The sequence below is a fragment of the Coptis chinensis genome, chromosome 9 (assembly GCF_015680905.1).
Source record: "Coptis chinensis isolate HL-2020 chromosome 9, ASM1568090v1, whole genome shotgun sequence".
Taxonomy (NCBI): Eukaryota; Viridiplantae; Streptophyta; class Magnoliopsida; order Ranunculales; family Ranunculaceae; genus Coptis; species Coptis chinensis.
In genome coordinates, this window is record NC_141464.1 from 5502625 (window position 1) to 5526598 (window position 23974).

The 23974-nt window shown below is 36.2% G+C and overlaps 4 protein-coding genes and 1 pseudogene across 7 annotated transcripts in view; 1 reads left to right on the forward strand and 4 right to left on the reverse strand.

The window, feature by feature from the left end:
- The first annotated feature begins 350 nt into the window (after window positions 1-350).
- Window positions 351-16928, forward strand: LOC147474531 (putative starch synthase 4, chloroplastic/amyloplastic; annotated as a pseudogene). Its single transcript, XR_015209660.1, has 16 exons — window positions 351-510; window positions 661-715; window positions 2504-2756; window positions 3518-4531; window positions 4639-4690; window positions 5030-5152; window positions 5271-5344; window positions 12594-12780; window positions 12892-13088; window positions 13356-13427; window positions 14161-14370; window positions 14856-14981; window positions 15437-15586; window positions 15965-16026; window positions 16131-16206; window positions 16337-16928. The product of XR_015209660.1 is annotated as a putative starch synthase 4, chloroplastic/amyloplastic (transcript).
- On the reverse strand, window positions 7071-11596 carry LOC147474532 (putative 26S proteasome non-ATPase regulatory subunit 3). 3 transcript variants are annotated; one of them, XM_086581726.1, is made up of 4 exons: window positions 9683-11596; window positions 8616-9200; window positions 7919-8503; window positions 7071-7805 (listed from the first exon to the last, which is right to left on the reverse strand). In XM_086581726.1, exons 1-2 carry the CDS (start codon window positions 9896-9898, stop codon window positions 8916-8918), a joined length of 501 nt encoding a protein of 166 aa, XP_086437852.1. In that variant the 5' UTR covers window positions 9899-11596; the 3' UTR covers window positions 7071-7805; window positions 7919-8503; window positions 8616-8915. The 3 variants fall into 3 exon arrangements, with proteins under 3 accessions (XP_086437852.1, XP_086437853.1, XP_086437851.1); XM_086581727.1 differs by lacking the exon at window positions 7071-7805 and having other exon boundaries at window positions 8081-8503; window positions 9683-10291; window positions 10965-11596; XM_086581725.1 differs by lacking the exon at window positions 7071-7805 and having other exon boundaries at window positions 8081-8503; window positions 9683-10291; window positions 10642-11596.
- A 724-nt stretch (window positions 16929-17652) lies between the features above and the next one.
- On the reverse strand, window positions 17653-18101 carry LOC147474533 (chlorophyll a-b binding protein 1D). Its single transcript, XM_086582295.1, has one exon. It carries the CDS (start codon window positions 18051-18053, stop codon window positions 17757-17759), a length of 297 nt encoding a protein of 98 aa, XP_086438421.1. The 5' UTR covers window positions 18054-18101; the 3' UTR covers window positions 17653-17756.
- Window positions 18080-18535, reverse strand: LOC147474534 (chlorophyll a-b binding protein, chloroplastic-like). Its single transcript, XM_086585107.1, has one exon. The coding sequence runs from the start codon at window positions 18533-18535 to the stop codon at window positions 18080-18082; it is 456 nt and encodes a 151-aa protein (XP_086441233.1).
- Window positions 18536-19390: 855 nt separating this feature from the next.
- Window positions 19391-23974, reverse strand: part of LOC147474535 (ALBINO3-like protein 2, chloroplastic) — a 37386-nt gene continuing 32802 nt past the window's right edge. The window contains exons 8-10 of the mRNA XM_086585109.1: window positions 23105-23155; window positions 19909-20018; window positions 19391-19792 (exon numbers count right to left, since the gene is read on the reverse strand). Of these exons, the coding sequence (XP_086441235.1) occupies window positions 19642-19792; window positions 19909-20018; window positions 23105-23155 (312 nt within the window). The 3' untranslated portion in view covers window positions 19391-19641. The remainder of the gene's footprint in view (window positions 19793-19908; window positions 20019-23104; window positions 23156-23974) is intronic.

Sequence of the window (23974 nt, forward strand, 5' to 3'; positions counted from 1 at the left end):
TTTTATTATATGGATATTTGATACAGTAGGTAGCATTTTTTCCATGATTGTATTTTTTTTACCTTTCTTTTGTTCTTCTCATAACTTCTTACTTACCGTTGCATATATTAGTGTCAAGGGTTATTATTTGTGACTATTTAAAGAACTTGGGCATTGTTCCTGACGAGTTAGAACATTTAGAATTACCATCAATAGTAGAAGTTATGAAAGAAAGAGTTGAGTTTTTGCAAAAGATTGGATTGACCATTGATGATATTAATGAGTATCCATTAATGTTAGGGTGTAGGGTTAGGAAAAATATTATTCCTGTTTTAGGCTATTGAGAGAAAATTGGGATTAAAAGGTCAAATATGGGTGAGTTTGTTAAGAACTATCCACAAGTTTTACATGCTAGTGTGGTTGTTGAACTTGTTCCTGTTGTTAAGTTTCTTCGAGGTCTTGATGTCGATAAGCAGAATATTGGTTATGTTTTACAGAAGTATCCTGAGCTTTTAGGGTTTAAGCTCAACGGTACGATGAGTACTTCAGTTGTGTGCGTATCTTGTGAGTATTGGTGTTAGCCTAGGGATATTGGACCGATGGTCACGCAATATCCTTATTTGCTTGGAATGAGAGTGGGGACTGTTATTAAGCCGATTGTGGATTACTTGGTTTCTTTAGGGATTCCAAAGAAGATTTTGGCTCAGATGTTTGAGAAACGAGCTTATGTTCTCGGGTATGATTTAGAAGAAACTATTAAACGAAATGTGGATTGTTTGAGAAGGCTTTCATGGCAACAAAGTCTTCAACTTTCTTTATTAGTCATCATAGTTGGCGTGGTCTTAGCTATAACCATTCAAATGAACGCTTGCCCACTTCTTCTCCTCGGTTAATACTCACTTCTTGCAAGATGCGGCAGAGAAATTTGAGGTACTTCTTGTTTTTTTATTTATTTTGTTGCAATTAAAGATTTGTTTTTGATTGATTGTAATAAGCAATGGGGCTGTTTTGTTTTGTGCATTTGGTAGTTAGAAATTGTTGATTGAATGTTATATACTTTATACACAATGGGTTAATAGGCATTCTTTGTTTTTGTTAGAAATCTATTGGTTCTTTTTGTACTTTAGTCTCAAGAACTTAATGGGGTTGTTATTATTACTCAAAGTGATTAAAAGTGAACTGAAAATACTTGTGTTCCTATGTGGAATTGCAGAATTTATCTTTTAGATATGCTTTTTACTTGATAAAAGTGGTCATTATCAGTTATGAACAGATTTTAGCAGAAATCCCGACTGCATCCTAAACTTAAGAGCATAATGGTTCCATGGTTTTGTAAAATGTGACGTCTCTGTGTTTCTTTATTATGGTTCAAGTGGGATGAATTTGGGATACAAATTTGCCTTGTACAATGTCTAACATTGGTACTGGTAGGAACTCTTTCACTAGATCATTCAGGAACTTGTGGTGTCTCTCATCAGATCTGTTTTAAGTTTAGAGATCTCGACTATGCGGTACATTGTTCACTTTGGAGGTGCTTTAGTTACCTCAATAAAGATTTCAGCCTTTAGGTTATTCCTTTATTGTTAAATGGGGAATTTACGTTATATAGAATTTACTGGACTTTGCTGAAGATTTATGGAAGAAAATTTTGGTCGACATATTGCCATAGTCAGCTTAGTTGCGAAGCACATCATTCATGACCACGAAGCTTCTTATGGAGCTCAAATGCTCTAGTAGCAAACCTTATTAGCCTGCTATTGTAAGGAAATTTACAGATTAACAAGTGGATTGGGTTTACTCCGAAGACAGGGAGTGCACGTTGGTGCCTGGGCAATCTCATTTCTTTTGTATATCAGTAGTAATGAACAAATTACTAGGCCTATCAATGCATTCTTAAAATTTTACCATAAAGTAAATGTTGTTTAGAAAGTTAGATGTAGTAGCAGTAGGGGCTACGGTTTCAAGATGGATGGAACACTTTGGAAAAGATGGTTAGTCTATATGGCCTGATGCAACGGCTTCACAATTTCCAAGCTGCAGATTAAAAAGATTAAGGAAATACTTAAAAAATTGAGCAACACAAAAGATAGAAAGATTAACAAGATTTGGTGAATCAGCACTTAAAGGCAAACTCCAGAGGTGGTTATAGTGGGACTGAGAAGTCATTGATTTTGCGTTCTGCAAAACAGAGTATGCTTCAATGGAACCTATCTTTTCAAAATGAAAATAAGTTAGTCATCCTGTTCAAAGAACTTCTTGAAGTCTCTATATATTTTCGCAGCTTTGACATGAAAGAACTGGCTTGTACGTATACTTTTTATTTGGATTCAGTGGGTTCCTGGCTTCTTTTAGCTTCTCATCTATCTGTTTTTTATATCCGTCTCACTATTTATGACTTTTGGTTGTTCGAAGCAAAGTAGAATGTTTGTATAAATTGTATTTTGATGTTTTTGTGCTTTTAGAATTTTAGTTCATCTATTTTTCTTTTATGTGCTCAATTGGTGAAATATTACAATTTTTTCAGCTTCCGAAATAAGACGCAACAGGCAAAGAAAGTCTCTCCTGGACAACTACCAGTGAATGAGAGTTTCCAGTCAAGTTGTGATGAGAATAATACTGATGCAGACGGTGAAACTGCAGATTCACCCTGTGAAAACATTGGCGATGAAAGCACTGAAGTTAAAAGTGACATAGAATGTACAAGTTCATATAGAGAAATTTCGATTGATGAAGAATTCCAGTCAAATGATAGGAGCCTCAATGTTAAGAGTTCTACAGTAGACCATACCTCAAGTTCACAACAGGAACGGATGGAGCAGATCAGACATTTCCATTAATCATGGCTAAGTAGTTCTTAAAACCAGTCAATACAGTCTGTTAGGTGTCCTAAGTTTCTGTTTGGCAATTAAAGCACATGATATACTACTACTTGGTTGGACCTGAAGTCAACTCTTTGAAATAATTGATCCGTCCCTCGAAATCATTTTGAGCGAGACGTCTAAACTCTTATATATAGAACCTGGAGTGAAGCATTCTTACCATACTGCAAAATATTATTGAATTGTGCAGGATTAACATCATCATGAGTTAGTGGATGGAATTAATATTCTTTGTACCTTAGTTTTACAGTGTATCTGTGTGCACATAGGCTTTCCAATTTTAGTATACTGATAAACCATACCACGTTGAAGCCTAGTATATCAGAAATTGAAATGATTTTTTGCATGTTCTGCCCTCTTATAATGTGCTTTTGTTAATTACTGCTACCTGATTGTTCCCTGAAGTGGGTTTCATTGAATTAATGGGAGTTTTGTTCTGTTCAGATTGAGAATGCTCACAATGGAGAACATGTTCAACTTGGGGATTTGATAAGAATGATAAAAGTAGCCATTCTTCTCTGCTAGGCTACTAGAGGGTTATTAAAGTTTGTCTTTCTGTTGAAATTTATTTTCTTTCATTGAGAAACTAATTTCTATATTTTTTTTTGGAATATTGTTAGATATTTTACTTCTCAAATAAGCAAGGGTTTGTACACTAGGAAGATCTTGATAAGATTCTTATTGAAAAGGAGGCTTTGCAAGAAGATGTTAACACCTTGGAGATGAGGTTGGCAGAAACCGATGCACGAATTAAGGTCGCAGCACAAGAAAAGATACATGTGGAACTCCTTGAAAGTCAATTGGAGAAATTGAAGAGTGAATTGTCTGAAAAGGGAGCTACTGAGGGTAGTAAGGAGGGTATCGATGAGAAGAACATAGTTTCGAATAAGGATAATGGTAGCTTCAATTCTCTAAGTAAGGAACTCAGGTTATTAAGAAAAGAAAACATGTCCCTGAAGGATGATATATGACTACTTCAAGAGCAATTAAGTAACGTCAATGAAACAGATCAGCGCGTTATAGCATTAGAGAGTGAATGTGTGTCTTTGCAGGCTACCCTAAAGAACTTGGAATCTAGACTTGTAGTTGCTCAGGTTGATCTGTTAAAACTCTCTCCCCTAAAACTTGAATGCAAGGACCTGTGGGTAAAGGTTGGAAGTCTACAAGAACTGATTAATAAGGCTGCGAAACAAGCTGATGAAGCTATTTCCGTTCTGCAACAAAATCACGAGTTCCGGAAGAAGGTTGATAGTTTGGAAGAATCTTTGGAAGAAGCAAAGTTGCATCTATCATCATCTACAAAAATGCAACAGAAAATAAGACATTTAGAAGAGAGCCTCCAAAGATCTGATGAAGAGATACATTCTCATGTTCAGTTATACCAGGAATTGGTTCAGGAATTTCAAGATGTACTTAATAATCTGAAAGAGGAAAGCAAGAGAAAGGCGTCGGATGAACCTGTTATTGATATGCCGTGGGAGTTTTGGAGTCGTATATTGCTTATGATTGATGGTTGGTTTCTTGAGAAGAAAATATCATCCAATGATGCAGAGTTGTTGGGAGAAATGGCATGGAAAAGAGACACGGATTTACGATGCCTACTTGGCTTGCAAAAAAAAAAACGAAACTGAAATCGTGGCAACCTTTCTTAGGTTGATAGCATCACCAACAAGGTATGCAGTATTTATTTCTTTTCAATGCAAGCAATAAATATAAAGCTTTTATAAGGATGCATATACACATATCTGGCGTTTTTCATGCTTTGTGTTGGTATATGCAGTCAAGGATTGCATATTATTCATATTGCAGCAGAGATGGCACCTGTAGCAAAGGTAAATTTAGTCTCACTTTATTTTCTAACAGATAGGCGCAATACGATTTTGCAATGATGTTCTATTAGTTTTGGGTATCCAACTTAAAACCGATTGACAATGAGTGGAGCAACCCCAGGTCTTATATTGTTTGTTATACGGAGCTCTAGATACCCTATACGGGATCATAGATCTTTCTTATAGAATTCAATTTTATAGGACCTTCTTTGATGATAATAATTTTCATAAAATTTACTATTTTTATAGTATTAGTTAGCAAATATTTTGAATTCATTAGCTGGTTAATATTACTTGGATTGTTTTTTCCAAATTATAATCTGTTGATTGCCTCTTCAATAGGTTGGAGGTTTAGGGGATGTTGTGTCTGGTCTTGGTAAAGCATTACAAAAGAAGGGACATCTTGTGGAAATTGTTATCCCCAAATATGACTGCATGGAATATGACCGTGTTACTGACTTGAGGGTATGACACGCAGGTTTTTGTTTCTTCTGAATAATGATTTTCACGCAAAACAGTGACATGGTTACTTTTTCTTTTTTAATTTGGAAGGTTTAGATTAGAGATTGAACTGTTCATGCAGGCCTTGGATATGGTGCTAGTCTTATTTTGATGGATGATTCTTTAAAAATAAAGTTTGGGTTGGAGTTGTTGAAGGTATTCACTATATCCTAGATTCCAACTCGTATTACTGAGTGCTGAACACTTCATTTTTATTTTTGTTTTTTAGTTTTAGTTTTTTCGTTTTTGGAATTTGGTGTGCATGACTGGTCTCATTTGGAAGGTCTTTGTTGATAACCAACTTACCAATGGAACGTTATGATATTGCGAATTTGAAACACAAAAAAGTACGATAAAGCCTCTATTTTCCCGCCTTTCCTTCTTTAACATTTTGATATCTGTCTTTTGTTGTCCCCTTTCAAACTCCCTTTATTTACACTCTATTTATGCGACCATGCCATCTGCCCCTCTATTACTGCACACATTTTCCTTCCAAAGGAACCAATTATAGTATGTATGTACTTGTATGCTAATTTAATATACCTACCAATTAGTATGCTATTGAATGCTATATGCAAAGAACATGTATATTCTGGATGGATTATAAATATAGCTAATATGCACGCCCTCTGGGCGTCAAAATCTCAAAGTCTTGGGATGTGTTTGTTCAATGTTAACATTCAACTTATCTAAGATACTTGTAATTGCCTAGTAACTGTACCATCTTCTTAGCACTTAGTATGGGAGAAAATTTTGAAACAACATAATTAATTTATCAGTTAAAACAAAATCATTTATTTTGTCTACACATTCAATGTCTTTTTTTTATCGCTATAATTTTAAGTGATAATATGGATATATGAACAATAAACTACTACAATATTCATATGCAAATGGATATATAATATAATAAAAAAATTCATAGTATTCCAGTTTAATACACATTAGACTATATGCATGCGGGTCAAATAATCCCATCAACAGTGACCTTCTCTCTTCTATAGTCATCAACAAACTCTTCGGGTTCACGTCCCTAACACTTCAAGATTACATAATATTTCCGCAGTACACAAATTGTAGTACACTATGTGCATGTAGTGCACACAAATAAGAGCGAGACTTTGTGCATTTGTCTAATGTATAGTAACTAAAGAATCCAAAGTCTAAGCAAGGCAGAAGTGGTGGTGTTGAGTTTTATGTTGCAACTCCATAACGTTTGGAAACCTGCAGTTCATATAAAAGTTGGATTTAGATAGTGACCTCCAATCTATCAACACATTAACACAAAGATTCTACTTGTGATGGACTCACTCTTTTATTTGTCCAAAGAATTTTGATAAAAGTTCTTGACTCACTCTGTTAATGAAATTTCTTTTAAGGATCTTTAGTTCCGCAATCTGCATAACTAAAAAAAAATTCTCTCAAATAAATGTTGGATTTAATAAAACAAAAAAAATATCAGGATTTGCAGTCATGTAAAAAAAAAATGGGGTGGGCATGCACATAAATTTTAGTTACATGCATCATTCAATTGGAACAGAAGAAAAAATAATTAGTTACATATAAAATGATACATAATTACCCCTATCGGAATGATGTTTTCTAGTTTCTACTTTCTACTCAGTACCACCAGAAATTATCAATCTTCAAAAGGTTTCCGTTTCAATTCTTACAATCCTATTCCTAGCCAAGTGTTGGGCATCACCGTTGTAATTGTTTACGAAAATTGGTTTACATAAATGCTGTGGAGAATATGACGTTGTGGAAGCCATTTGCCGTCCCTTATGTATGACCACCAATACTGCAGAACTTTAAAATTGCATCAATAAAAACATTCCCAACCAAAAGAAGCAGAGGAAGGAGAGGAATGAAACACCACCAATTTGACAAATTTTAGAAAATCAAGTTGAAACCTCACAAAATGTTTAGTGCCTAATCCTAAATAATACAGTAACAATATTAGACCAACATAAAAACAGCAAAAGGGTAATTCCACCATAGTAATTAATCCAAGGAAACAGTGCATCCTCACCACAAATTAAGCTGGTTCAAATTAAATGGCTAAAGGAAACATCAAGGTGATGGCAAAGGCCAAGCCCAACTAAAAATAGTCATCATCCTCCGCGGCAATGTGCTTTGCAAGTTCCTGTTCCTTTTGTTGTCTCTCTTTCCTCTTCTCAGCACTTTCCTTCTCCTTCTTTTGGTTGTTCGGCAGGAACCTCAGGGCACACACGGCCTCATTGTGCATGTTGAGGCAGAAGGCAATCCTCGAGTTGAATGCAAACTGAGGCTCATTTGTAGAGTATACATCTCCAGTTTCCTTTGATACCATCTACCCATTTGCATGATCTATTGTAGCATCAATTGCACCGTCTCGAATCGCCTTAGCCACAATGCTCCCAGCATCGGCAACAGGATTCTCAGAATTCAACCTCAATTTTTCAGCAACATCTTTTAGTGAGATACGCGAATAAGAGATGCTGATGTTACGTAACCCTGTCCTTATGACATTATGTCGCAGCCTAACAATCAAGTTGTGGGTTCGATCTGAATTGAAAGTGCTTGCAAACTTGTCTGCAACATTTCTGAACAGCTCCAAGTCTCCCACACGAACAGCCTGAAAAATACATTCCACATCGGTTAGCTCCACAACAATATTAGACCAACATAAAAACAGCAAAAGGGTAATTCCACCATAGTAATTAATCCAAGGAAACAGTGCATCCTCACCACAAATTAAGCTGGTTCAAATTAAATGGCTAAAGGAAACATCAAGGTGATGGCAAAGGCCAAGCCCAACTAAAAATAGTCATCATCCTCCGCGGCAATGTGCTTTGCAAGTTCCTGTTCCTTTTGTTGTCTCTCTTTCCTCTTCTCAGCACTTTCCTTCTCCTTCTTTTGGTTGTTCGGCAGGAACCTCAGGGCACACACGGCCTCATTGTGCATGTTGAGGCAGAAGGCAATCCTCGAGTTGAATGCAAACTGAGGCTCATTTGTAGAGTATACATCTCCAGTTTCCTTTGATACCATCTACCCATTTGCATGATCTATTGTAGCATCAATTGCACCGTCTCGAATCGCCTTAGCCACAATGCTCCCAGCATCGGCAACAGGATTCTCAGAATTCAACCTCAATTTTTCAGCAACATCTTTTAGTGAGATACGCGAATAAGAGATGCTGATGTTACGTAACCCTGTCCTTATGACATTATGTCGCAGCCTAACAATCAAGTTGTGGGTTCGATCTGAATTGAAAGTGCTTGCAAACTTGTCTGCAACATTTCTGAACAGCTCCAAGTCTCCCACACGAACAGCCTGAAAAATACATTCCACATCGGTTAGCTCCACAACAATATTAGACCAACATAAAACAGCAAAAGGGTAATTCCACCATAGTAATTAATCCAAGGAAACAGTGCATCCTCACCACAAATTAAGCTGGTTCAAATTAAATGGCTAAAGGAAACATCAAGGTGATGGCAAAGGCCAAGCCCAACTAAAAATAGTCATCATCCTCCGCGGCAATGTGCTTTGCAAGTTCCTGTTCCTTTTGTTGTCTCTCTTTCCTCTTCTCAGCACTTTCCTTCTCCTTCTTTTGGTTGTTCGGCGGGAACCTCAGGGCACGCACGGCCTCATTGTGCATGTTGAGGCAGAAGGCAATCCTCGAGTTGAATGCAAACTGAGGCTCATTTGTAGAGTATACATCTCCAGTTTCCTTTGATACCATCTACCCATTTGCATGATCTATTGTAGCATCAATTGCACCGTCTCGAATCGCCTTAGCCACAATGCTCTCAGCATCGGCAACAGGATTCTCAGAATTCAACCTCAATTTTTCAGCAACATCTTTTAGTGAGATACGCGAATAAGAGATGCTGATGTTACGTAACCCTGTCCTTATGACATTATGTCGCAGCCTAACAATCAAGTTGTGGGTTCGATCTGAATTGAAAGTGCTTGCAAACTTGTCTGCAACATTTCTGAACAGCTCCAAGTCTCCCACACGAACAGCCTGAAAAATACATTCCACATCGGTTAGCTCCACAAGAATCACACTTATAAAGGTAAGGCATATAACTAATGACTCCTCAGCAGACACACTAAACTCTTACAAACAATTGAAGGGTTCAGATCCAGGGTATAATATGTCAAGATCCTAACTAAGACAGTACATGTCATCCATTTGCCAATATGGATATGTTCTTTTAAATTTTAGAAAAGTTGGAAAAATGAAAAGGCAAACACATCCCATCGACCAGAAGGAATCAATGCATGCCAGGACTTGAAGTTACTCTTTTGGAAGGGGGGAGTCCCCAGACCTCTCCAAACTCCAATATCACAAGGCAGAAAGTTTTTTAGAATACACAAAAAATTAATAATAATAAATAATAAGCCTTTAGACCACTCGAGTGACTTAATGCTTAGAAATACAGAATAGAATTAAGCATGTTTGTGTTTAAGAGGAAAGAATATCTTAAATGACCCCCGACTTACATTTGTAAGCTCAAAGTATGGCCTCAAAGCCTTCTTCATTCCTTTCTGCATGAACACAATCCTCTCAGGAATTTCCCCCAACAGTAGCTGTACTATCACAGCCCATTTGTTGCACTGGACTCGGAAGCCAAGTGCTTTGCGAGCTGCTTGCAGAAGACTTTCTTTTGCATCTGTGTACTCTAACTGAATGATGCAAATCTTCCCCAGATAGAACATGTACCGGCAGAATTGCAAAAGGAAAATTGGGTGGGGGGTATTAACACACTCCACATAAAAGAAACCAGTTATCGCAAGTCACATAAATGCTATAACACTACCAATTCAACAATAACGTTAATGAAAATAAGAACCATTACAAAAAAGATCAATTCCAATAAGAGATCACAAATACAATGATTGATTGATTAAAACCCACTAAATAGAAGCCCCATTTTTCCTCTACCACTAAACAATTTGAAAAAGATGAGGAGAATATCACTTTCCTTGCTTTCTCATTCTTCAGTAGCAACAGTCCCTTCTCACACTCACATAGATATCGCCTAGAAACTCCCTTATATCCTAGTTCTTGACATGACATTTATGTTTCATAGAAACACATAAATCATATGCCTGGAAGAAAAACAGAAACCGTAAACTTGTAAATACATCGCTGGCATTTTCTCGCGTTCTCGATTTTCCACTCCAATAAATAATTACACAAAAATCTGCCTAATCTCATATATGTTTTGAGCGTAATAATTTAGTTAGGTTTAAAAAACACAAAATTCAATGTTCTTCACCATACAAACGTAGAAAGTAAAGCCACCAATTTAATTTACCGTCAACTCACTTTTAATTTTCATTATTCAACTTCATTCTCGCCTAAGCTATTTAACGGATTATGTATACCATTTCAATTTCCAGTCCTTAATTGAACAGGGGACACAAATAAATTCATCAAGCCAAAATAAGAAACTCACCTAAGCACCCATTGCTCCATTTCTTTGTGCCTAGAAATGGGTATGATTCAGTGTTCTTGCGATCTCATCCCATTATACTTTGGGAAAAAAACCTTGCGCTTCCTACTCTACTTTCAGCATACATAATGCCATTCAGTCTTGGATCATGTATAGTTTTACAACAGACAACATTAGAATTATCCAAGCCTGAATTCAGTATCAAATATGCTTCAAAACATTCTAGCAATTTCAGACTTCAGAAATCCAAAGGTATACTAAAATGCTAATGATGAAAGAATACATTGAGGACGGTACGAAAACATTAAGATGTCCTAAAATCATACCATGATTGAGCCAGTTGACTCGCAATTGCCGAGTCCATGATTCATCTTCTTCAACCATCCTCTAAGAGAGCCAAAGTCCAATTATAGTAGGGACAAAATTCAAAGCACCTGAAAGGATTGAGTAACTTCTTCCTCAGCAAATGTAGAACTTCAATTCTACTATACATCTCAACAAAAAAAAAATCAAAAAGAAAATAAAAACTTCTCAAGATTTATCAAACTCATTTCAGAATGTTCGGACAATCAGAACACTTCAATCAAATCAAGCTTCATGTCATATTCTCGATTATCATTTTTTTTTATGATACCCAATTTCCAACTTTAAAGCAGCAAGATCATCTTCATGATTGTGGAAATAGTAGAAAGAAGAAAAATCAAAAATAAAAATTGACACTTAGAGTGTTTTCTATAATATAAAAAACGTGTTCATCAATCAAAGATTGATAAAATGTAAGGAAGAGAATATGCAACTTGACAAAGTAGAAAATAGTGCATTCCTTTCAATGCGCATGTGCTCTGCTGATTTAACTCAATGCTTCTAATCCATTCGGATCACCAGCGATAGATGGTTACTTTTTTTTTTTCCTTTGGTCTTATGTAGGAGTGCAAACGGATAGGTTCGGATGCGGATATGGCTGTATCCGAATCCGATTTCGGATATCCGAAACGGATATCGGATAATATCCGATCAAAAAATTAAAATTAATTAAAATTTTATTTGTTTTGAATAATTCATTTTACCACTATAAAAACTAGTATAAATATTATATTTGTCATTTATTATTATTATTTTGTTATTATAGTTTTATATTATTAGTTTATGATTTTATATAATATTTTGTACAATAAAAAATGAATAAATTAATTATATATAATAACTATTAATTTTTTAAATCGGATCGGATATTATCGGATGCGGATATGTCAGTATCCGAATCCGAATATGAAATTTTCGGATAATATTCGATTTTTCGAATACGAATTCGAATCGGATTCGAATATTTGGATATCCACTTGCACCCCTAGTCTTACGGGGAGAAACCCAAAATTAAAAGAATGAGAGTAGAAAAAAATATGAGAAACAGAAGAGATGGGAGAGAAAGGAAAAGAATCGCTTAGTATTCTCTCCGTTAGACTTTTCCTTTTCTTAACGGTCTTATTAAATAACCAAATTATTACTAATTAAATGACATTTATAGTAAGACGTACAATTTAAAATGGCGTGTAATTGGTTTTTTAATATACCGCCATATGAAAAGACTGATTGCTCCTATTCAAAGGTGTTAAGCAATATTTTTATTTAAGGACAATATCGGTACTGAAAATTTATAAAGGCATAAAAAGACAAAGTAGTCCTCATTAATAAATATCTGGGCATCTGATTTTATTATTCATCCAGGAGTATTATGCGTAAGAAAATAACCCGGATGAATTTAAGAGGCCACGATCATTATAGGCTATACTAGTTGTAGAGATATGGATAGTTACATATTTAAACAAATGGTGTATCCATTAAAGGGGTTGTTGTTGATTACAGTAGCGTGTGCCCGACCTATTGGATATGACTTTATCCTATGTGTATGTGTGTGCCTGAAAATGCTCCGTTTTGAGAAAAGTTTGACAATGCAGGCCTTCCTGTCTGCTTTATTGAGCCTCAACATCCAGCTAAGTTCTTTTGGAGGAGGTCAAATTTATGGGGAACATGATGATTTTAAACACTTCTCATATTTTAGCCATGCAGCACTTGAGTTGATTCTTCAAGCTGGAAAAAAAACCAGACATACTCCATTGCCATGATTGGCAGACTGCTTTTGTTGTAAGGGCTGACAAAATTTAGTATCATAATTATGTTTTATATTTTATTTTTTACTACAAATATCATATTCTGTTTTGATGTTTTTCTTAAAAATTTGTCTTGCTTTCCTAGGCACCACTTTATTGGGATATATATGCACCCAAGGGTCTATAAATTCGGCAAGAATTTGCTTTACGTGCCACAATTTTGAATATCAAGGGAGTGCACCGGCTTCAGAGTTGGCTTCTTGTGGGCTCGATGTTTCACAGCTAAATAGACCAGATAGGATGCAAGATAATTCAGCACATGACAGAGTTAATCCTGTGAAGGTAAAAGAATCTTTAGATGTTACAGACTGATAAAACAAATCCTTTTGGCTGAGGGATATCATTAGAAACTTGAATTGAGAGTCCAAGACATACGTCGAGCGTCTTATACCATCTCCCTTTTTGGCTGAGAGATTCTGAGACCAAATATAATTTTCATGCTACTAGAATATATTATTCAATCTATTAAAGTCAAGGACTTCAAAGATTCCTTTGTAAAGACGTGGTGCTGACTTTTTTTATTCTCTCCTTATTGTCAGTATATGGCAGGGTGCAGTGGTGTTCTCTAATATAGTAACTACAATCTCTCCTACATATGCTCAAGAGGTGCAGACTGCAGAGGTATGAATGATGTAGCAGTTTGTAAATTATGTTCAGTTTTTGCTTTTATTTATTCTAGTTTTTAACTTCCAATTTGCTGCATGCTATAATGTGATTGAAATGACTATTCTCCAAGACTTTAATATATTGATACTATGAGCCTTTGTGCTTCTAAGGCTCAAAGAATATACAAGTTGCTCCAGAATTTGAAAATAGTCACAGAAGAGATTCTAGAGCTTATATTGGGTGGATATTTTTTGCTCAGACTTCCGAAGTTCATTTTTTATTCTCATTTGACCAACAAATAACCTTAATTGTATCAACTACAAATTGAGATAAAGCACTTTCTGTTTACCCTGATATGAATCCATTAAGAGATGAAGTAGCTTCTAGTCTAAAGTGGTAATGTCAATCAGAGTGATGTTCCAGATTGGTGCATAATGTTAAAATTTCAAGCTATTGGTCATTGGATCATAGATTATTATAGAGGTGCATACCTCAGATGTTAGAAGTTTGATTCTGCAGCCAATGATAGATTTTAGATGCAGTATATGTTTAGCATCCTTTTCATTAGATTTATGAATCATACTGACTACAAATTTGGTAATGGTTTGATGCCAGTCACTATCAAATTCCCACGATTTTCCAGGCATCAACTTTGCAATAGTAATGAATTGTTTGCATAAAATAGTTTGAGGACACGCATGGTTTTACACTTTTACCTTTATGTAATCATACACTTCTTTTAAAATAGGGTGGACGTGGCCTTCATACAACATTGAATTCTTACTCCAAAAAGTTTGTTGGTGTTCTTAATGGAATTGATACTAATTCATGGGACCCGTTGACTGATGATTTTCTTAAAGTCCAATACAATGCCGATGATCTTCAAGGGAAAATGGAAAATAAAGAAACTTTGAGAAAGAATCTAAAACTTTCCTCTGCTGACTCCACACAGCCACTGGTAAGTATCATTCTTCAGCATCCTACTACAATATATCATTTATCTTTTTGGTGTCCGATAAGGTATGCAATATATCAACATCAGTATCGTAATAACTCATTCTAAATTTTTAATGGACTTGGTTGATCTTCATATCAGGAAAGAGGGACAGTATTGTAACATCTTAAGTTGTCCATGAAAATCATAAAAAGATTACTGTAAGAAGTTTTGTCTAGATTTTTTATTAATTTCTTTATTGCCAAGTCATGGTATCTTCTTGTCCATTTTTTTTTCTACTTGGTAAAGTGTAAAATATCTTTTAGTCCACCATTATGTGCAATTCAACTATTGTTGCTAAAGACGTTCTTTTTTATATGTAACCATAGTAAAACTGTAAATCTCTTCCTAAGTATATGATTTAGTATCCTTATTATATTCTGATTTTTTTGGATTAAAAAATTCGTTGTAGTGTTCCCACCTGAGTTCTTTGATCTATTTCAAACTAGGTTGGTTGCATAACAAGGTTAGTGGCACAGAAGGGTGTACATCTTATTAGACATTCAATATATCGTACGCTGGAGTTAGGGGGACAATTTGTACTTTTGGGTTCAAGCCCTGTGGAACATATTCAAGTAAGTTTCCTTCTGTCTCAAGGTATATACATACATACATTTTACTTGGTATGCAAATTTTAAACACCGGAGCTACGGGAGGAGTTTGTAGAATTGCTCTCCACCTAGTAAAAGCATATTTGGAGTGTTTTGTAGCTTGATTGCAACTTTATGGGCATCCTTTGTGACCCCCACCACTCACCACATGTCAATACTGTCCCCACTTACGTCACCCAAAGGCCCAGGTCGAAAGCCTGCCCATCCATGGGTATGGGGCTTTTCAACCTGGGCCTTTGGGCGTAAGTGGGGACAATATCGACATGTGGTGAGTGGCGAGGCGTTGCATCCTTCCAGCACTCGGCAGCGTAATCAACACGAAAGTATAGCTGTTAAATGCAAAGCTTTTCGTAATATGGTTATCGTAGAAATTTAATGTACTTATCTTTTACTCTCAACACGACTACTTTCTTTTGTAGAGGGAGTTCGAGGGTATTGCAAAACAGTTTCAGAGTCACCCTCACATTTGATTAATACTGAAGTATGATGAGGCTCTCTCCCACTCCATATATGCAGCGTCTGACATGTTCATTATCCCATCAATTTTTGAGCCATGTGGTCTTACACAGGTATAATCCATGGCTCTTTGCACTCTTTGGCTAAATTTTCGATAGGTTGAAACTGTATGGGTAAAGAACAAACAATGATAACAGTTGATGCGTCATATCCTATGTGGAGGTGACCACTTCTCTTTGAAACAGAGAGTTTATTGGCGATCTGCACAAATAGTGAAATAGGTATTGTCCAGAAAAATATAATCCCATTTTGTTTTCACTGGTGACCATTAAGCACCAATGGTGAGTGGATCCTATGCTCCGCACCGTGTTTCTCGATTAATTTGTGTGTAGACGTGCAAAAACAAGAATGCCACTTTTTGCACTGGTGAGTTGTCTTTGCTTTTACATGAGATATAATTTATCTAGAGTATCTTGGAAATCCTTTTGTAGATGATTTCCATGAGATATGGAGCTGTACCTATTGCGAGAAAAACCGGTGGCTTGAATGACAGGTATATAATCATTGTGGCGCTCCCATTTATTCTGTTGTTGAATACTTTGAACATTTTTTTCCTCTATAATCTAGATAAATCTTCTTCATTTTTCCATTTTGTAGTGTTTTTGATGTTGACGATGATGCCATTCCGCTTCATTTTCGCAATGGTTTTACCTTTGTGACGGCTGATGAGCAAGTATCGTTTATCATTGGTAGATAAGTCTATATTTGACCTCTAGAAATGCCAAGCTGTTCTTCTTGTTTCCCAAGTGCATATAATTTCCTTACTCCATCTACCAGTCTGACCATTATCCACACTTCTTTAGGGAGCAAACAGTGCCTTGGAAAGGGCATTCAATCACTACAGAAAAAGCAGTGAGAGTTGGCAGCAGCTTGTACAGAGGAACATGAAGATAGATTTCAGTTGGGATTCTTCAGCTTCACAGTATATAGATCTATATGAGAAATCTGTGGCAAGAGCGAAGTCATCAAAACGGGCTTGATTCCTTTATATATGCTGAGTTCTCTTAATCCCTCAAAAACTAACTCATTTGGCAAGTACTTGTTATATCTGACTTATCTCCCAAGCTGGACTACAAGCTGCCTTCTTCAAAAAATTTTGCAAGTAGGGGCCGGAAAGTTAAAGGGAATTTGAGAATGGAGACTCTGGAAGCTATGTGCTTTAAGAACTTCGTATCGACTTACCCTTGGATCCTTTCCACTTTGTAAATCGTTACATGTATCCACTATCGCAACTCTTCTGATGTACTCGATGCTTTTTACTGCGAAGCAATCAAATGTATCCTTTGTATTTTTTTCATACAAATGAGACATGACAAGAAATTATTGTAACAGTTCAGTTTGGTATACATGTAAACTTTCGTGTACTTTGAATAAAATTTCTCCCCTCTAGCTTCATATCATGATATTATTTCACATTGGCAAAAACAGGCTTTATTTATTGGCTAAAACAGGACGTATGGTTTGAAATTTATTGATCAAAGGCCCAAAATTTACAGGCACTGAAGAACAGCTCTTATTTATTATCGGCCAAAATTTCAGGTATACGAGTTGTTAATGCATATACTGTAGGTCCGAAATTCAACTGCACAATAATAAGTATGAAAAGCCAGTTACCTTCTTTGCAATACCGCAGAGATCTTCCAGTGACCGTATATGAACGTGAATTGCGTGTAATATATGGAATTCCGGCCCACAGCTAACTTTTGTTCGTTCGAGCTAAGCTACTGGGATTGATCAAGCTGTTTTAAGATGTTTACCAGCTATTGAGTCTGGAAAATTTCAAGATCATTTAAGATACAGTGAGGCCCGACTGGTTATCTGTTTGAAGATGATCACAACGCTTAGTCTCATTCTAAATTCAAGCACTGTGAACATAGACCAAGTTGCCTATGCCAGGGATAATAATTCGGAATTCCATACCCCGTTTCTCTGTTCTTTATCACACACTTTTTTTAGCCATATGTTAAAGAATCAAAGTATTTTCCTATTTTTTTCGAATTTTTTATGCACTTCTAACATCCCTAGCTAGGCTGAATTAATGCTCCATCCCAAACTGCTAATACTGGAAGACATAACAATTTGAACTTAGTAATGAAAAAATGAGGAAATTGCTATTAGCTGGAGTGGTCAACATAGTTCACATTTTAATCATCATCACAACCATTTACATCACAAACGCGAATATTATCTGAGATCCACAATAAGAACGAAATTTAGGACTAATCACTTGCCGGGAACAAAGTTTGTGGCAAATGCCCAAGCATTGTTGTTAACTGGGTCAGCCAGGTGGTCAGCTAGATTCTCCAAAGGTCCCTTGCCAGTTACAATTGCTTGAACAAAAAATCCAAACCTAGAGAACATAGCTAATCTCCCATTCTTGAGCTCCTTTACCTTCAATTCAGCAAAAGCCTCAGGATTGTCGGCCAGTCCTAGAGGGTCGAAACTGGCACCAGGGTACAATGGGTCGACTACCTCACCTAGTGGTCCACCAGCAATGCGGTAGCCCTCAACAGCACCCATCAGTATAACTTGTGTAGCCGAGATGGCTAGAATACTTTGAGCATGAACCAAGCCGGGATTACCCAAGTAGTCCAATCCACCCTCACTGAAAATTTGTGCACCGACCTTGAACCAGACTGCTTCACCGAACTTGGGCGTGCAAGAAGTTCAGGGCAGACGCAACCGAGGGTCCCAAGCATTGCCCATCTTGAGTGAATGACCTCAAGTTCACGGTTCTTGGAGAATGTCTCAGGGTCAGCAGAGAGGCCAGTGGTGTCCCAACCATAGTCATCAGGGAATTCACCGGTTAGATAAGATTGTGACTCACCAGAAAATGGTCCCAAGTACTTGACTCTATCTGGACCATACCATGGGCTAGATGAGACTGTCTTTGGCTTGCCTACTGTCTTTCTCATTGTAATCCTTCCCTCACCTAGAAGCTCAGATGTTGATGGAGCAATCTTCACTGCCTTTCCAGCAAAAGAGGGAGATGATAGAGCCATGGTACTGGAATTGGAGGGATAGACGAGTAAGGAACTAAGAGCACCATGTGCTTTGTAGTTTGTACTTTGTACACTGAGTAGGACTCCCTAGTTATCAACATGGTATTTATTTTATGTTTTTCAGACTTCTTATATTTCTGTGTTATACATGTTTTATGATTCTAGTAATGGCAAGCAAACACGGGGCAGACCAAGGGTGCAGCACCACTTTCTTTTAGCTGATAACAGCCTGATACCATGTACGCAAGCATTTCATCCTGTCTCAATCCCATCCCTCCCAAGTAAAGGCTGTTGCAGTGTTATCAAGAATCGAAGAGACTGTCCTCGTGAATGGAATACTAATATGCGGTGTTGATCATATGGTGATATAGCCCTGCAAACTCCAATGATTTTGCAAACCCAATTTCGCACCATGTAACATAGTCAGATAGTCTTAACCGTGATCTTATTCCAAATCTGTTGCTGTATCTAGCTCATGACTAGTCTGAAAGATTTTGTTTGTTTCCTGCGCAGTTCATGTATTTAGTTTGAGATTGATACCCATCGTCACTACCAGAAAACAAGCATTACTTAAACATTTTGCTAGTAGCGGCTTCAGTGGTGATGTCTGCAGCTGCAGTGGTGAGTTTCCAGCACCTACATATGGTTCCACCACGATAAAGTATTTTCTTTTTCCAAGCAATAGATAAACATAATAAAATCACATTAACATACGAGACATTTATATCACTATTGAAAGAAGGCATTTGAATCCTTTACAGAGAATATTAAATTTGAGGTCGATCTTCTTATAAATGATATCTAGTCACTTGTAACTGGCTGAATGATGACCATGCCAAATCATACACATTTGAATTTCTTACAAAACCCTTTTATTCATAAAAAATAATTGAAATTATTGATACAAGAATGAACTACAATTCCTTAACTCTTCAAAATCTTGGTATCTATTTGGTCACAAGGAACAAGTGCCGTTTGCCATGTTGTGAGGGCTCTCCTTTTGTACAAGTAACTGAGTAGTGTTTATGGGATCAAAATGAGAGTATATTACATTTCTGACTTGCGGTTTCCTCTTAGCAATTCGAAGGGCAAGAAGACTTCACTCATCATTGAGCTTTCTGATCACTCGTAGTAATGACATTCTCTGAATCCTCCAAGCAATGTTTCAAATATATATTATACCTATCATAATCGTAAACAGTAGCCTTGCGCAAGTACTTAGCAGTTTCCTCCTTTTGGCCTTCATTAATAAGAGCACTGTCCAAGAAAAAGATTCAACAATTTATCAAATTAAATTTCATTTGAATAAAGATTCCAACAATGTAAGAAACCCTCAGAAATGGAAAATGATGATCAAATGTATGCATACAAACCTTGCTAATACGAGCAACCCATCATAGTAATGAGATTTTCCATTGGAATCCTCAGGTTCCCTCATCTGTCCAATTCTTTGCAAGTGTTCCAATCCCTGTAGAATCTTCCCCTGCAAAAGAAGATACAATCTAATAAAATTTCACATGGGATTAGAATTCAAAGTGAGTAGGGTGCCCCACCCCACCCCACCCTAAAAAAAAAATGACACCAACACAAGAAGCAATCCCAGCCATTGTTCTCTGAAATGTGGAAAGTCATATAATTAGCCACCTATTGGGTTCACAACCTACACATGAATGTTTAAGAAACCAACCATATGACCAGTCAATGTATCACAATCTATGAGCACAGAAAGGCAGGGTTGGATGGAGAACACTGACATCATTGGTGATGCCACAGTTCAATCATGTTTTAAAAAAAATCATACAGGGTTTATCTTTGTGTAGACACGTGTTTTAGGGAATGGAGACAATCCAAAGTACATATTCCTCTATCAACTTGAACTGCCATCAAACCATAAAATGGACTTATACCGAACCTCACTTGTCGAATACAAGTAACACCTGCCCCTGCCCATGTAGAAGCAAGAATTAACAGATCAATATCTTCATCTTTAGTTGGATGGCCAAAATGCAATAGCTGTTCAGAATAGCATCACAAGTTCTGGTAACTGAAGATTAAAGGATAATAGATTCACCATAATCAACTAAACAAGTTTATAACAACTCATAAACGGTTGGAAAAATAACTGACCTTGGTAACTGTTGGATTACTTTAATCCTATATCTTTAACATGCTAATCTAGTATTGATCAAAAAAATAATTAAAAGAAAAATACCTTCAAAGCCGCCAAAATTGGAGATTGACAGTAAATAGAAACTTTCCAAAGCTGAATCCAAATCACGTAGTCTTCAGCCTTCTAGTAGTATTTACCACACAACACACCACAAAACACTTTTGCTTTTCCCCTACTTTTAGTTGTACTTTTTCTGGAAAGACTAATGGTCGCTTTCTCTAAAAAGTCATTCTCTTATATAGAGAAACTTTGAGAATACGTAGATGTGTGTGTAGTGGGATCCACTTAGGATTCCAAGTCTTATCTTAAGAAGACAAGTCCTTGTCATACAAGTACTTATACTTGATATATTAAAACCCTTTTAATATATATCTCTTTAATATGGAAAATGCCCATTAACAAATCCATATTTACAATAAGACCCTTGGAACTTTCAAGAAAGTCATTTCCTACCATTAATTATATCTAAGTCCCTCCACCTTACTTGTATTTACAATTAGACTATTGGGAATTTGTTCTTTACTGTCTCACCCATGTCTAATTGACCCAATTTGACATTTAACATCAATTGAGCATTAAGAAACTATTTTTATACCGGCTGGGTTTGAGCTCAATTAGTTATGTCATAATTTCCTAATACATAACTCCGTAAAGTGGTGGATCCTTTATTAGAATTCGTGATTCAAAACGTCTTACATTCATTACCCAAAATGTCAAGTCTAGTCTATGAATAGACATTATTTTTTAACATCTCAAAGTAATAAATTTGAGACACAATGAATTTTCACAATTCTTCAAGTCTAGGGATTAATTGGTAGAATGAGATTTGCACACTAACCTTAACAACGAATTTATAGTGTGTTCTCACTTTGATCCCCTCAATGTCAGTCATGTGACTACACCAATATACAAACTTAGAGTCATACTCAAATGATTGAGATATCATCATCCTATCATATAGCAATTATGTATATTACAGTCTTATAAATGAAGCGTCCGACTTCACCCCTAACTGTGAGCATTCTAGGTAAATAGATACAATCAAATCTCCCGCACATGACTCTTCATATGTTTGATTGTTCTAATTCTATTACCTATGGAACTTATGGTTTCATCATATGATATTAGTTCACCCATATGCATAATAATAAGATCCGTGTATTTAATTAAACATCATCATGTATAAACAATAAATGTTCATTGGCTTTGTAAAGGCCAAATATCCCAACAGGAACAACATGCTCAAGATATACAGTAACCTCCGTTAGCGTTTTCAGTTGCATTAGAGCCTGCCCAAGAATAACCAAAGCTCTTGCGTGTTCAGGGTCCTTAAGTGCTAACCTGTATCAAAAATTTCTTCTGAGGTTTAATAAGAACCTGACTTTGTATAAAATATTTGAGACTATATTGTTACCGTAGCAAAGTAACTGCTGTATCCTTATTCCCTTTTCCTAAAAACTTGACTGAGAGCTGTAAGAATCCTTAACCCCAAACATCAGGAAAGCCAAGATGGTCTTTATCATTCAAACGTGCTCATAACCAACAACTCACAGGAAGCAGTTTGTCAGGGGAAAGGTTATGCACCAAGACTTTATGCTCCATCTCTTCGTCCGAAAAATTTATGCAGGTGTAACAAAATTTGTAGTCTCGTCACTCTTCACTGCATTTTTATCAGGAAGCACCAATTTCTCACGAATGGGGGGATCAGTGGCGGAGCCAGGGGGGGCCAGGGTACACCCTGGCTCACCCTAAAATTTGGCAAAAAACAGTACTTTGAGTTGGTACTTAGTGCGTCTATTATGCTTTGAATTTTCTCTTTGTGCCATTGAATAAAGAGGGTCTTTAGCTAGTTGTAAAAAAGTGAACTATGAAGGGTTATTTGGTGAAGGTAATATTTCATTTGTTGAGCTGATGGATTCATCCGACCGTTAAAATGAAAAGTTAGAGGAGTACTCAAGTTAGAAACAATAAGCTGATCATATCATATGATTCCATGCTTCTTTAAATTTAATTTTGTTGGAAACCATGTAGAATTTTTGACTGACTTATCATAATTGGTGAAAAAAAACAAGATACATGACTTATTAATAAATAAATACTAAGGATCTCATTTTGTCCAATTTACTAAGGCTAAACTTGATTAACTAGTTGCAATGAGTTGTGACTCGTAACCAAATTCAACACTACTTACGAATTAGGAAATCTCCATTACCTAAATATATTAACATAGTTATTTTATTTTCAAATATTGACTAAATAAATTAAGAAGTGCTTGTTTACGTAAAATATTTATATATATTGATGAACAATGTTGAACTAAAATAAAACAAACTAAGTTCATGTAGTTGTGTACACACAAATTGAGTTGAGTTGAAAACTTTTAGTGCTCACCGGCTCACCCTGAAACAAATTCCTGGCTCACCACTGGGGGGATGGTTAAGAGATAATTTCTGTGGAAATAAGAGTACAATTAGAATAAGTTTCAATCTAGAGAACTCGGGGGTGAAAAATCAGAGTCCATTAATTAAAAAAAAATAGGAACATAAAAAGATACAGAAATAAAAACTTATCACTTCCCTCATTCACATTCCACCAATCAAAAGGAAAAAAATACATGGACAAAATTGAAAGTAATTCCCAAAGTGCCTAACAGCAATTGAGGGCTGAACAGAAAATGTCTATGTGGAGTAACCATTAGAGCTCTAACTTCTCTAACTACTAGATGCCTATTTTATAGATCAAATTAACCTGCAATTGCACGCGTAAAACATTGGCAGATTATTGATAAGAACTTACAGATTCTACTGATCAAAATTGCCCAGGTTAACCACTTGTTAAACAAAAGTAAGATAAATTAGGACGATTTTGGAGGGAAAATTGAATGATATGGGGCATACTCGAAATGTGATGATAATTTCACTAATGAACCGTGGAATGCGATGATAATTTCTTAAATGAAGTGAAAGAATAGGATTACGAGGTTGGGCTAAACTATGAGAGAGGGGCAAGGAAAAAAGTAACATGTGTGTGGAGGAGAGAGAGTTAGTGGTAAAGAGAGGCTGTTACTAATAAGTTCATTTGGAAAAGTCTAGACCAGATATTCCAGTAGTGACTACGAATTTATCAAATGCTAAAAAGGGGAAATATATAAGCAAATCCTCCCTTCTTTTAGGGCTTTCAGTTTTTTGGTTTTTTTTCACAAGGGAAGCAGTTCCATTTATACACCTAACTCGTTGTGCATGTAGCTAAGTAAGGACTAAGGAGCTTGT